The sequence below is a fragment of the Simochromis diagramma genome, unplaced genomic scaffold (genome assembly GCF_900408965.1).
Source record: "Simochromis diagramma unplaced genomic scaffold, fSimDia1.1 OVJJ01000596.1, whole genome shotgun sequence".
NCBI classification, from domain to species: domain Eukaryota; kingdom Metazoa; phylum Chordata; class Actinopteri; order Cichliformes; family Cichlidae; genus Simochromis; species Simochromis diagramma.
The window spans coordinates 9,618,820-9,630,876 of NW_024387245.1; the positions used below are offsets into that span (position 1 = coordinate 9,618,820).

Genomic DNA, 12,057 nt, shown 5'->3' on the forward strand with positions numbered 1-12,057 from the left:
TGTTTGTCACAGCACCAAGAGCCCTAGTGTACAGAAAAACCTAAAAATTAATTATCAGTGAAATCTTACAAGTATATGAGTCTGAGATAACCGAGGCCATTAAAAAATTTAAATTAAAAGTCACAGACTGTAAAAAAATATGCTATAAATACAAAATTGGAATGAGAGCGAGAGACAGAAAGAACTATGGGCAAAAATAAAGTTGTTACAGATTAGATATGGAAGGAAAAAGAGCCACTTAAGAAGCAAAGAACACATAACTAACTTTTGGCAATTCAAATGCAAGCACTTGGCATCAGTTACCAGCCTAAACCCCTAAAACCTGTGGGGAGTGTGTCCTCCAGCTGTGTAACTACCTTTGCTCAGCTGTGTAGAAAAGCCCTGCTCTTTATATTCACATTATTATGCCCCTCTCTCTCTCATGCTTTCTTGCCCAGTCCACCTTCAGTCCTTGCTCCCCATACTCATACAAATAAATAGTAGGAATTAAAGGAAACTATGCCATTAAAATCTGAATTCTATCACAGTACACTGGCCTCCATGTGGAAAAGCAACAGCCACTTTTCATAAAAGATCATGTGTTAAAGATTGTGTGTTTCCAGGCGACTTACATAGAGACAGGATTTGTTTTTGTTTCAAAAGATGGATTGCAGCCATAGCGGTTAGTAGATATCAGACTGTCACCTGAACAAAAAGCATCAGTCATGACACATAGCAAATCATATGTTGAGCATACTTGTGCTAGACTGAGAGTGGTAAACAGCGGCGAGGGGCTGGGAAGGATCTTAGCGCCCACCCGAGACCCAAATCAGACAGAAAAACATACAGGCACATTCATAAAATGTTCTCAAAGAGAGGCCAACTATATCCAAGAAAGGAATTCCTTCCAAAATAGGTGGTGGGGGGGCTAAAAAGGGTCTTGTGCAGGGAACCCTCAGAAAGGCACACTCCATAACCCTTACTTCCTCTCCTCTCTGCCTGTCCAAATCCAGCCAACAGCTTGCAACTATTAAGGGGAGATCCTGTGGTGACCTTACGTGCAGCCAGTCCTTGCACCTTCAAAGCTCCTGGGGTTGAACAACACACAGCAAGTCATCCAGAACTCCTAATACACAAATCATTACCAAAACAAAGGGATATAGCAGTATTTGCTGGGAAGTGGAAGAAAAGTAAACGAGGTCCATTGCTTTTCAGTACATTTTCCCCTTATTTTTTCCCCCTTCCAGCTGTTATTCAGCTCTTATCGGGAATAAATTCTGAACGAACATGCAAAAAGGGAAAGCTCTGGAAAACTTAAGTGAAAATTACATAATTCCTTTAATATGATTTTGTTTGGTAAGAAAACAAAGTGCTCAGGATTGTGTCTGGAGGAAATTGTATTACATTCCAAACATTAAGATTTTTCATATTGAACTGTTGAATCAGTTTACATTTTAAGAGGCATGGATTGTGATGCCGGAGAACATAATAATAAACAATCGTGCAACAGCGGTAAAGAAGTCACTTTAAGCGGCTTTCATTAACTGGGGTGTACAGATGTTTTCATGAATTGTGTTGTATCTCTTCCATCATTGAACTGAAATAAAAATGATAAACTACTGATCATTACATGACCTTTTTGGATTTTGGTTGCAGAATAAAGAAGTGAGGGTGAATACTTAATGATTTATCTATTTATTATCCACAGACTTGCTGGACGGACTCAAATCATAGAAAAGATATACGATGATGAGTGCATGTTGGAAAACCATTTTGTTCTGTTACCAAAATAGAGAAGTAAATAGAAGTAATCAGGCAAACAAGATCTGTCTGTGGTTTTATGAAAATAAAGCACCAGTAAGTTCAATGGCATACACTGGGAACAATAACAAGCAAGAGTAAAATTCCTACTGAATGACCAATGCATCGCCCGCAGTAACTGATGGTTTGTGTCTGTTCAGGTGCGTTTTGTTTGTGTGTGAATTAGATTAAGCGAGAGTGAGAAAAAAAAAGACAACCCAAGTGACTGAAAGTGGGAATGTGTGAAGGGAAGACTGCATGATAATGAGATAATGAATGAGGGAATGCAGAGATGGGGGTGGGGCGTTGGCTCCTATGGAATTTTCCATTAGTCTTTGAGAAGGCCTTTGCTGGTTCTCATTCTTCTGTAGGCTACTATCACGGCTCCTATGTGCATTCACGCTCTCTACACTGCACCACCTTTACTCAGTTTATTCATACTAGACAAAAAGGTATTTAAAAACTACTCTTCTTACCCTCAATGGTCACCATGTTAGCTACGTTAAGAAGCCAGCGGAAGAAAGATTCAATTTCAGCGTCAAAGGTGATGGCAAAAGCTAGCTAGCTTACACAAACAACATTAATGAACAATTATTTTGTGTTACGGCATTGACTGGCGTTTGGGTTTTGTTTTCTATGTAGAAAAAGTTTGTACTAGTTGTACTGCCAGAGCCACAACTAGTAAATATTTCCTAAATGCTGACGCTAATGTTAAAAAAATGCTAACTGCATGACAGCATTTCTATTTAGTGCACAGCTTTCACTTCTTCTTCTCTCACAATCATTTATCTGTTGGTTTTGCTTTATTTATGAAATTTAATTACAGTGCAATTACATTACAACTTTTATAATTCATTATCTGTGTAAATTAACCACGTGGCTGTCAGGACAGAGACAAAATAGCAGTTAGCTGGAGAGTGCAGTGGGGTAATGTTGGCAATTACATGTTATACGTCTGATAAAACTGTTGCTGTCTACATATACAGAAAATCACATTGAACTGAAATTCACATCAACTCTTACATCCATAAATAGCGACATAGTTGTTGGAAGAGGGCTATTTAATGGCAAACCAACGTGTGCACTCAGTAACCTTGCTTTTACATAGGATATAACCAGAATACAACCAGCCGGGTCAAGGAGCCTACTGCAAAGAGACATCGGAGATATTGCAAAAAAAATCAAAAAGTTATTTTTGTCTCTAGTCAGTAAATCTAATGCACAGGTACTTAAATATAAAAAAAAAAAAATGCAATTTACACCTCACAAATAACCAAATTTAATTTAATGCGTGGAACTGTATTTTATTATAGCAGAGTAAATGTACTGTATCAAAGACAGACAAAAAAGGATTATGCTATTGTCTCTGATTAAGACAACTGTCGATGACTTAAAAAAAATTTCTAGCTAACAACAAGAAAAAAAATCACAGTGTCACAGAAACAAAACCTTTGTTGATGAAATACGTGTTTAACCACATGTAAGCGAGCTAGAACAAAGTCTTTATTTGAGGTCTGGATGGGAACATTGATTTCACTCTGAAGAGATAAAAACTGTCTGTCTTTGTCAGCTGGGAAAAGCATTAATCAGCAGGTCAGAGAAGCAGAATTTGTAATGAGTTACACATTTGTTTTTATTACATATAACATTTTTTTTTTTTTATGAATCTCTGTCCTGGGTTACCCGCCATGCGTTTAATTTGGAGAAAATAAGCATCAGGTGCAAAACGCCCTGCAACTGACTTGTCTGAGTTGATCAAAAAGGAATGATTGTGAGAATATGAGATAAACAACTAAATCCAAATGTCTTATTAACACAAGTACTAAAACAATAAATAGAAAGGAAATTTGGGCAGCGATATCAAAGTAACATATAAAGATTGTCAGGAAGGCTGTTAAAATGTAATAATTTAAAACTCGCATTCAGGTTAAATTGAGTTTCGTGAAAACAAGGTATGTTTATATTGGCCAAGACATTAAGCAACATGTGTTTGCGAGCAAAAAGCATCAATTAAGCAATGTGCTCGCAAGAAAAGGGATTAATGTCAAACATCTGGTTTTCCTTTGTTCCTATATCAATTTCACATATCAGCTTAATTCCTTAGTGTTTCCTTTTTCTTTCTCACCCACAGTAACCTTTCCTTGCCCCTTGCTCCTGGCAGCTGATAAATCAAATTACAACTGGTTATTTCAGAATAATTTTTTTTAAATGCCTTGAATAATTTGCAGGGGACCCACTAGTGGAAAACACCAGCCAGTTGTAGTTGCAGTCCATGCATAATGTCTTTAAGTAGAATTTGGACAAGCATTGTTCAGGTGTAAACCCAGGGGAACAGCCTAGAGTCATTAAGAAAAACGGATAAAACTTTCCAATTTCTTTGAAAATTAAGAATTATAGCAGATCGCGGTGAAGATCACGGAGCTTATCTTCACCTCATTGTTATTTCTAGTATGACTATTAGTAATAATAGCATTCACTGGATGGTTTCACGCTTAATTTGTGTAGTTATTTCAGCAATAGTTTTGTACAAGTTTTGTGGATCACACTATTGACTTTCAGTATGCCGTTTCTTTGGCTTAGAAATACTATAGCATTAAGCCTTGCAAGATTCCTCCACAACAATTGAGGTTCTGGAAAGTAAAACCATACTTTGCTCGACATTTTTGCTGATAAATATCATATTACTACTATTCCATCTATTACCAATATATTGAAGTATTAGGAGGCAACAAAGTTATTTGGGGAAATGTTAGAAATGGTCTTTTCCCCTCAGCCTGGGCAGAGGCGTGTCCATATATGATTACCAGCAGCAGGTGGTCTGAGCCCCAGCAGGGGACGAAAAGTCATAATAAACAAACTGTAGATTACAAGCTGTGTGTAAACTTGCATGCTGTACTATTGAATACTAAGAATCACACATACTAAATGGACTTGAGACACAATTCCACTTTTTTTGTTGCAAGATGTTACAATAATATTTGTGTGTTCAAACTGAGACAAATATATATAAATGTATGATACTTCATCATTCAGGTCTGTAACAAACAGCCAAAAGCAACCAAAAACAATCAAGAATTTCCTTGACTGACCAAGTCAGCCATAAATCCCATTAAAAATTCATTCATAGTGATTTAAAACAAGACTACAGGCAGAGTGACCCGGCAACAAAGAGCAGCTGAAGGTTGCTGTGGTGAATGGCCTGGAGAGCGTCACCAAGGAAGAAATAAAGTATCGGCAGATCTTTATCAGCTGTTACTGACTACGAGGGTGGTTTCACAAAATGTTTCTCTATGCCTAATGTTTCTTTGTTCAATTTTCTTTTAAAACCTGTAAACCTCAGGGACTGTGTGTTAAAAAGTATATCTCTCTCGCATGCGTCTTCTTATATTGATATATACTGAGACTTTTTCTTTAAAACTATTGCTCAAGTTTAATATAGAGTACGCTGTCAATATAGTTAAAGGTTTCTCTGAATCTGTTGATCTTGTGTTGTGCAGTATGTGGCTCTGTGGTTGACAGTTATAGAATGAGGAGATTACTTCTTTGTGCACATGGTTTGAAAAGCATTTTTCAATGAATGCAAAATGCAAAAATGTATTTCTGATGTTACTGAGTTTTGTAGGTTTGTCTGTCTTCTTGTTGACAAGACCATGCATAAACTTCCAAATTGATTTCTTGGTGAAGAAGTAGAGTATGGGCAAAGAAAAAAATGCTAAAACTAGTGCAGATGGGGATCGCTTTCTTTGAAGTTTTGAGATGGGGCATAGACATTTGTTTTGGCAGGGCACTGGCCCATGTAATTTGTGTGTATGTGAAAGCAAGGTTACCCTGAAACCTAGTGAAATTTAATCAAATTTGGTGCATGCGGTATATGAGCAACAGAAGGACCCATTAAATTTTGATACAAATTTAATTTCTTAAATTTAAAATATAGAGTATAAGCCTTTGTGGAGGACACTGCTTTTTGATTGTGCTTCAAGATTTCTTTAGCGTTCAGCTAGTCTAAACTATTTCTGGAACATAGACACAGATGTCAAAACCTTCAAAAGCATTTCAGTTTTAAACTGTAGATGTGTTGCTCCATCCAAACATAACATTAGACCATGCTACCCTTTGATGTATAACTTCTAACTCTCAAAAAATAAGGCCTGTTCTCCTGATAGGATCCATCAACAAAAGTGCGTTATGCAAGTTCTGCCCAAAGGGTCAGAAGATTTTGCAATTTGATAACAATTCATCAACTCTCTGCTGCATTTGGAATACAATGGCTTAGATTTGATAGTTAACTTATAAAAGAAAGAACTCAAAGACTCAAATTTTGAATCGCATTCTGATAGAAGCCAATAGCACATAAATAGAAGAAGGAAATTGAAGAATTTGTATTTTAAGATAGATTCATAGTGATTTAATAGATAGATGCTAAAGATGAAGTTGCTAACTAACAACCTTACTAAATATATATATATATATATGTATCCCAAAAACATGAAATTGGGATACGACAAAGCTGTCTACTAAGACACAGTGACATATCCAGTGATAGACATCAATTTCAATATAAATCTAGCCAGAAATACAGATGGATATGCCTGGAGTACAACCAAAGTCTTTCACCAGATTCAGAGAAACAGGCCAGGCCAGGAAAGCAGATGCTGCAGCCCAGAAGCTAAACTACACATCCATCTATAATTCTTGCCAATAGCTGGCAGGGATGAGACAGGCAAAGTACCACTCAGAATTTAGGGAGTTAATACCACAGAAATCATCATTTTTTAAAACTGCAATGCTGAATTTTAAAAATAGAAAACAAAATTCTTGAAAGATTAAATGAATGCATAAATAAAATGACAGTTCTCTTTTATTGTTAGAATGAGTTAGTAAAGTAAGTAAGATGTACTCATCAAATAACTACAGCCTTTACTTAAAATAGTCTAAAAATACTAAAAATAAAGTAAAATTACTACCCAAATTTCACATAATTGTGTGAACACACTATACAAAATAACAGATTAAGTAACAAAATACCGCAGCAAGTGGTATTTTGCGAGCACTATTGATGAAGTCTAAAACCTCCCACTCTCTTGAATTCAGGGTCTGTGATCTGTCTACCAGTGCACACAAGACAATGGAAGGAAGAAATTGTTTAGAGATCGTCCAAAAGTTGAAACACTATAGCTTTCAGCAGAGCACTGTGATTCATTACAGTACACTGAAAATAGGATTTTCACAAGTATCAAAGCTTATTAAAGATATCATGCAACCTCCACTGAATGCATAGCAGTAGAGTAAAATGATAAAAACATATGCAGGAGGTGGGATAAGTACTTTTTTTTGCGGGGGGGGGGGGGGGGGGGTGTCTTATTTCCAGGTACATAAATGCCACTAACCTTTTTAGTCTTGACAGTCGATTGGCAGCAGTCTCCTCCATCGTAGTTACAGAAGGCTCTGTTGTTTACTGAGTCACAGTAGTTGTCTCCCATGAATGGCTATATCAAAGAGAAAGAGCCAAGCAATTAGGCACAGACACTGAGCTAAGAACATCCTGCCTTGTTAATTGCTGCCACAACTCTCAGAGTCTTTTGCTGTAGTTTTCTCTTGAGCATTTTGGGGCTTTTAGAAGCCTCTGGATAAATTTGCTGATAAATCTGATACATTACATTTTCCTCATTCTTCAATGTGACTCTTTAAGCCCTTAGTCGCCCAGACCCGTAAATCAAACTGAGGACACCATAAACTATTCACTGCACAAAATGCTCCAGTAATTTGATTTATTGGGTTGGCTCCACCCTCTCCGCTTGGGTTACCAATCAGGTTATCCAATTGGCCAAAATGAGTGGATGATATCATTCTTCCATGAAGTAAGGTGGAATTCCTTCAGATGTTGCATTCACTTGTGAATGCCCCATTAATGGAGGGAAAAACATAGCATAATGACACAGTCATGTGTGTAAATTATTTCAGGAGGCATTACACCAGATTATAGCTAGTTAATAGCTCTTCAATGGACCTTATATATAAGTCTGATAAGAGACACCTGTATATCAGCAACATGTTTAAATGACTTGTGAGTGCCTAATGTTTTCTGTCCCTGTGCAGAGCTGTTAATAACAGCAATATGTCCCAGAAGCAAGAAAGCTCATTATGGACTTGCTTGGTTTTCTTTCTTCAACTATTGTCTGAGGATTTTACTTATAACTCATCTACACTGATGTAAAAAAGAAAGTTTTCACAGGACTCTTTCCAGTTCTGTGAAACTCTAACTATACCACATGATTTACTAGCATATATATCCACTTTTATTACCTTTACCATTATTACTTGAAATAATAATTTCAAGTAATATGATAATATGATAATATGATTTTATCACACTTTTTTAGACTTGTGAAGGAAATGTGGCCCACTCTTCTTTACAGAACTATGTTAGTTAATCAACATTTGCAGATATTTGGTTGTATACAGCCCTCTTAAGTTCCCATCACAGCATTCCAATCAGGATAGCTGGACTTGAGCTGGACTTTTGTAACACCTTGATTATTTACTTTTTTCAGCCATTCTGTGGTAGATTTGCTACTATTCTTGGGATCATTGTCCTGTTGAATGACCCAGTCTTGGGAAAGGTTTTGGTGTTTCACAGGCCTCACATTTGATTCTAGAATCCTTTGCTATGGAGAGAAGTTTACGGTCAACTTAGTGACTATCCAGGTCCTGTGTCTATAAAACAAGCCCAAATCACCACCCCTAAGCTGTTCCATATTTGCCCAGGAACCCTTCCAAACAAGCCACACTTGTTCAGGCTTTTTTCTAATTCTATTGTTATGAATTTTAACATTCTGACCTTGGGATGAATTTGCTCGGATGTCCAGTTATAAGTAGATTGCAGCATTGTGTTAGCACACATCTGAAAGCTCCAGTCTCACTTGTTGATGAGCAATTAATCAAGTGCATTTGATCAGCAGCACCTGATTGCTACGTACCCTCTTAATTCTTAATAAGCATTCAGGGTGGACTAAGTACAGAAGGTAGTACCGAAAGCTTTAAACACCATATATCCTGTGTTTGAGTCAAGAAAGTAGGTATGAAAATTACATTTTTGTATGCCTTACCTCACATCCTTTGATGCAGTGGAGGAATTCTGGGTGTGGATACCATTTCAGCCCCATTGTACAGATAATACTCTGTAAGATAAATCAACATTTGTGGGTTGAAACAAAGAAACACTGACGCTTGAAAAGTTGCTCTGTACAATTTATTTCCTGCCAGGAGTTTGTCCTTTTTTCCCAGATTTCAGGCCACATAATCCCTAACCGTACTAAACTCAATGGGCACCTTTAAGCTGTGCACGGACACACCCCTAAGACAGGGAAACATAGACGTTATCAAAAGAGCTCATGTGCTACTCATAGAAGCTTTTTTGTGAAGCCTCCTTTGCTTTACACTGAAACCGAGTAAATTGATTTTTAAAAGACATAACTTTAAAAAAAAAATGTTTTTTATAACTTAGTCATACCCCCAGGAGGATAAGGAACTGGAAGCATGAGAAAGACAGAAGCACAGAGGTAAGAGGACCATGTTATCTAATATCTTTGCAGAATGTGTGGAATCCCATTCTGTTCTCCTGCTGTGTTTCTCTTTGAAATGCAGCAGAAAACATTTGTGCTCAAGGCAGGTGGACAGCGTACACTGAATGTACAGCTATATGTGCTAATGCACCCTTCTAAGCATACACTGTACAAGAATATAAGGGTGTAAATAGTTACATGACGATGAAAGGGCATTTTTAATTTCACGACTGTGACCTCATAAAGTCTGTGTCCCATGTTGGGAATTTGTACGCGAACAGGCAAACAGAGGCTTTGCTTATAGGATATGTAAATCGAGCTTATATAGTACTGCCCATGACCAAAAGCGCCATTTGCAGCAAAACCCCGCTGACCTCAGCTGGTCCATTTTTCAGATCCATTGTGCCCCAATATCTCACAAAGTTGACATTCTTTTCTTTTGTTGCTGCAAACTAAGGTATTTTTCATTACAGTCGTGTCAGCAAATCAATGCAAAAAGAAAGATACAGGCTTCAAGGTGGAGAGAATCAACAACATAGCATCTGAGGGCAACTGAGAGCTGTGAGAGTGATGCTTCTACTACTGTGATATAGTACTGCATAGCTGAGTCCAGACATGCCTGCTGTGTGTGTGTATGCCTGTGCGTCTACAGGGAAGGGCTCTAATGGTCAGTATATACGGTGGAATACTGAGAACGTTATTTTATATTACAGGTGAAACTTTTTGCAAATGCTGTACTTTTTCTTTCTTTCCTTGTTGTGCTCTACAGTGATGATGTCATCTAGAAACTCTCCCCTTCTCTCTCATTCTCTCTCTCTTTCCTCTCACTGCAATGTCGTAAATCATGATAATCCATGATTGTAGCCTGGCCTCACCCCTCACTACGTATGGGATCCTCACCCTCTGAAGCCTCCCCAGGGGACTGATACCACATAAAAATAGATCCCTATCTCAGCACCACCACAGAAGAGGTCATGTCATATAGAAAATGACTAATTCTGCAGTAAGCCCGACAGGGTAATTTTGCTGATAAAGGGGGAGGAGGGTGCTGAGGGCACAGAGTAGTCATAGATAGAGAGACAGGGAAAAGAAAGAGGGAAGGTGGAGATAAAGAAGGAGGAGAGAATTCTAAGTGGGTCACACTAAGAACCAAAATACAACTAGTTTAAAGGCAATAAATCAACATCACTTACTAAGGTGGGCAACGCTGATTTCCAGCTCAGCAAAGTAGAACTAGAAAGTGGGGACATTAATTCTCTTGTAGATGGTGCATGAAGAATTCCACCCTCTAGGGATAGTTTGCCAATTCCTACTTACAGCATTCCTGGTGTTATTACAACTGTTAGCCTTCATCATGACTATTATTATTTTTCACTTCCCACTACTGCAGTATCCTTCTGTTCTGTTTTGTTAATACCCTTTTTATCTTGTATTTCTGTGTTTTTGCATCCTTATCTCTTGGGTGGTCATTCAGTTTTATTTTTCATCTTTTTTTTGATACTAGAATTAACTGAGTAGGAACAAGGTTCACCATTAATGTCAGTAATAGCACTATGACAATTATGTGATCGCAAATCTAACATGCTACCATTGGGAACATCTTGCCACACGAGTGGCAGACCATTTTTATAGGGTGGCCAGACTAGGACCATTAGTCATTAGGAGGAATATAAACTGATTTCTTATCATTTACGATCACCCCTGGCCACTCCTGTGCCAAAAGGCAAATTTCTGTTTGCCTTTTTAGATGCTACGGTAGCTGCTTAAGTCTGCGTGTGTATATGTTCGGGATGAGACTGTGTGCTCGCATTAATTATGATATATCAACACAGGATGAGCTGGCAGAAGGAGGGACAAAACAAAACATTACACTTGCTTAGACTTGTGGTCATTACCTTGAAAGCTTTACCTCTTCTAACCTCTTATCCTCAACACACTTTCCTACTCTTTAACAGTCATCCTACCAACATCACTTCTCTGACTTCTCTTACACTATCAGATGGACCCAACAGCATAACCTCAGGTTTGAAATTACCCCTGAGCACAAATCATATTAATTACACAAATCCATAAAAGCAGATCATTTCGTGTCCACATGGCCTAACCCACCCCTCCCCCGGCATCCACCACCAACTGCTGACTCAGTGTGACTCTGAAACAGAAACAAAAGGTGTCGTCGGAGAAAAAAAAAAGAGAAAAATAAAATGTACTCTTTCGGTCAGGCGTGGCTTCTCTAGTTTCAAAACTCGATGCTATTTAGTAAGACCAGTCTCTTGTTCTACAGCTAAAAGGGCATTAAGCTGACAAAAGTACTTAAGGCAGATTCAACATTTGTGGCATTGATACATTTTGAGAGTAAAATTAGAATTTAGACAACACACACAGTCCAGCTGTACCTCTACACAGCTCCTGACCTCAACCATAATCTTCATGAATATCTCAAATGACACCATGGTTGTGTCGGAGAGCCCCAAAAGAGACAAAATGTACGGTCCTGTGCTATGTGACCTTCTCCACCACAGCCTCCTACCTCTGTGTTTTGCTATCTGCCAAAAAAAGAACACTTTATTATTTAAGTAGCTGTAAGGTATATCTAAATTAGGCCAATTACCAGTGAGCTCCAGTGTTCTTTAACAGTGATTAACCTGAATGAATAAGGTTGATCACAGTGGCAGTGAGGGTGAAAACAAGTGCCTCACAACAATTCTTCAGCAAG

At 37.9% G+C, this 12,057-nt stretch overlaps 1 protein-coding gene across 1 annotated transcript in view; it reads right to left on the reverse strand.

Annotated features, from left to right (window-relative positions):
* Positions 1-12,057, reverse strand: part of pappaa (pregnancy-associated plasma protein A, pappalysin 1a) — a 104,653-nt gene that overhangs the window by 10,626 nt on the left and 81,970 nt on the right. The window contains exons 20-21 of the mRNA XM_040053226.1: positions 8,886-8,957; positions 7,167-7,265 (exon numbers count right to left, since the gene is read on the reverse strand). Of these exons, the coding sequence (XP_039909160.1) occupies positions 7,167-7,265; positions 8,886-8,957 (171 nt within the window). The remainder of the gene's footprint in view (positions 1-7,166; positions 7,266-8,885; positions 8,958-12,057) is intronic.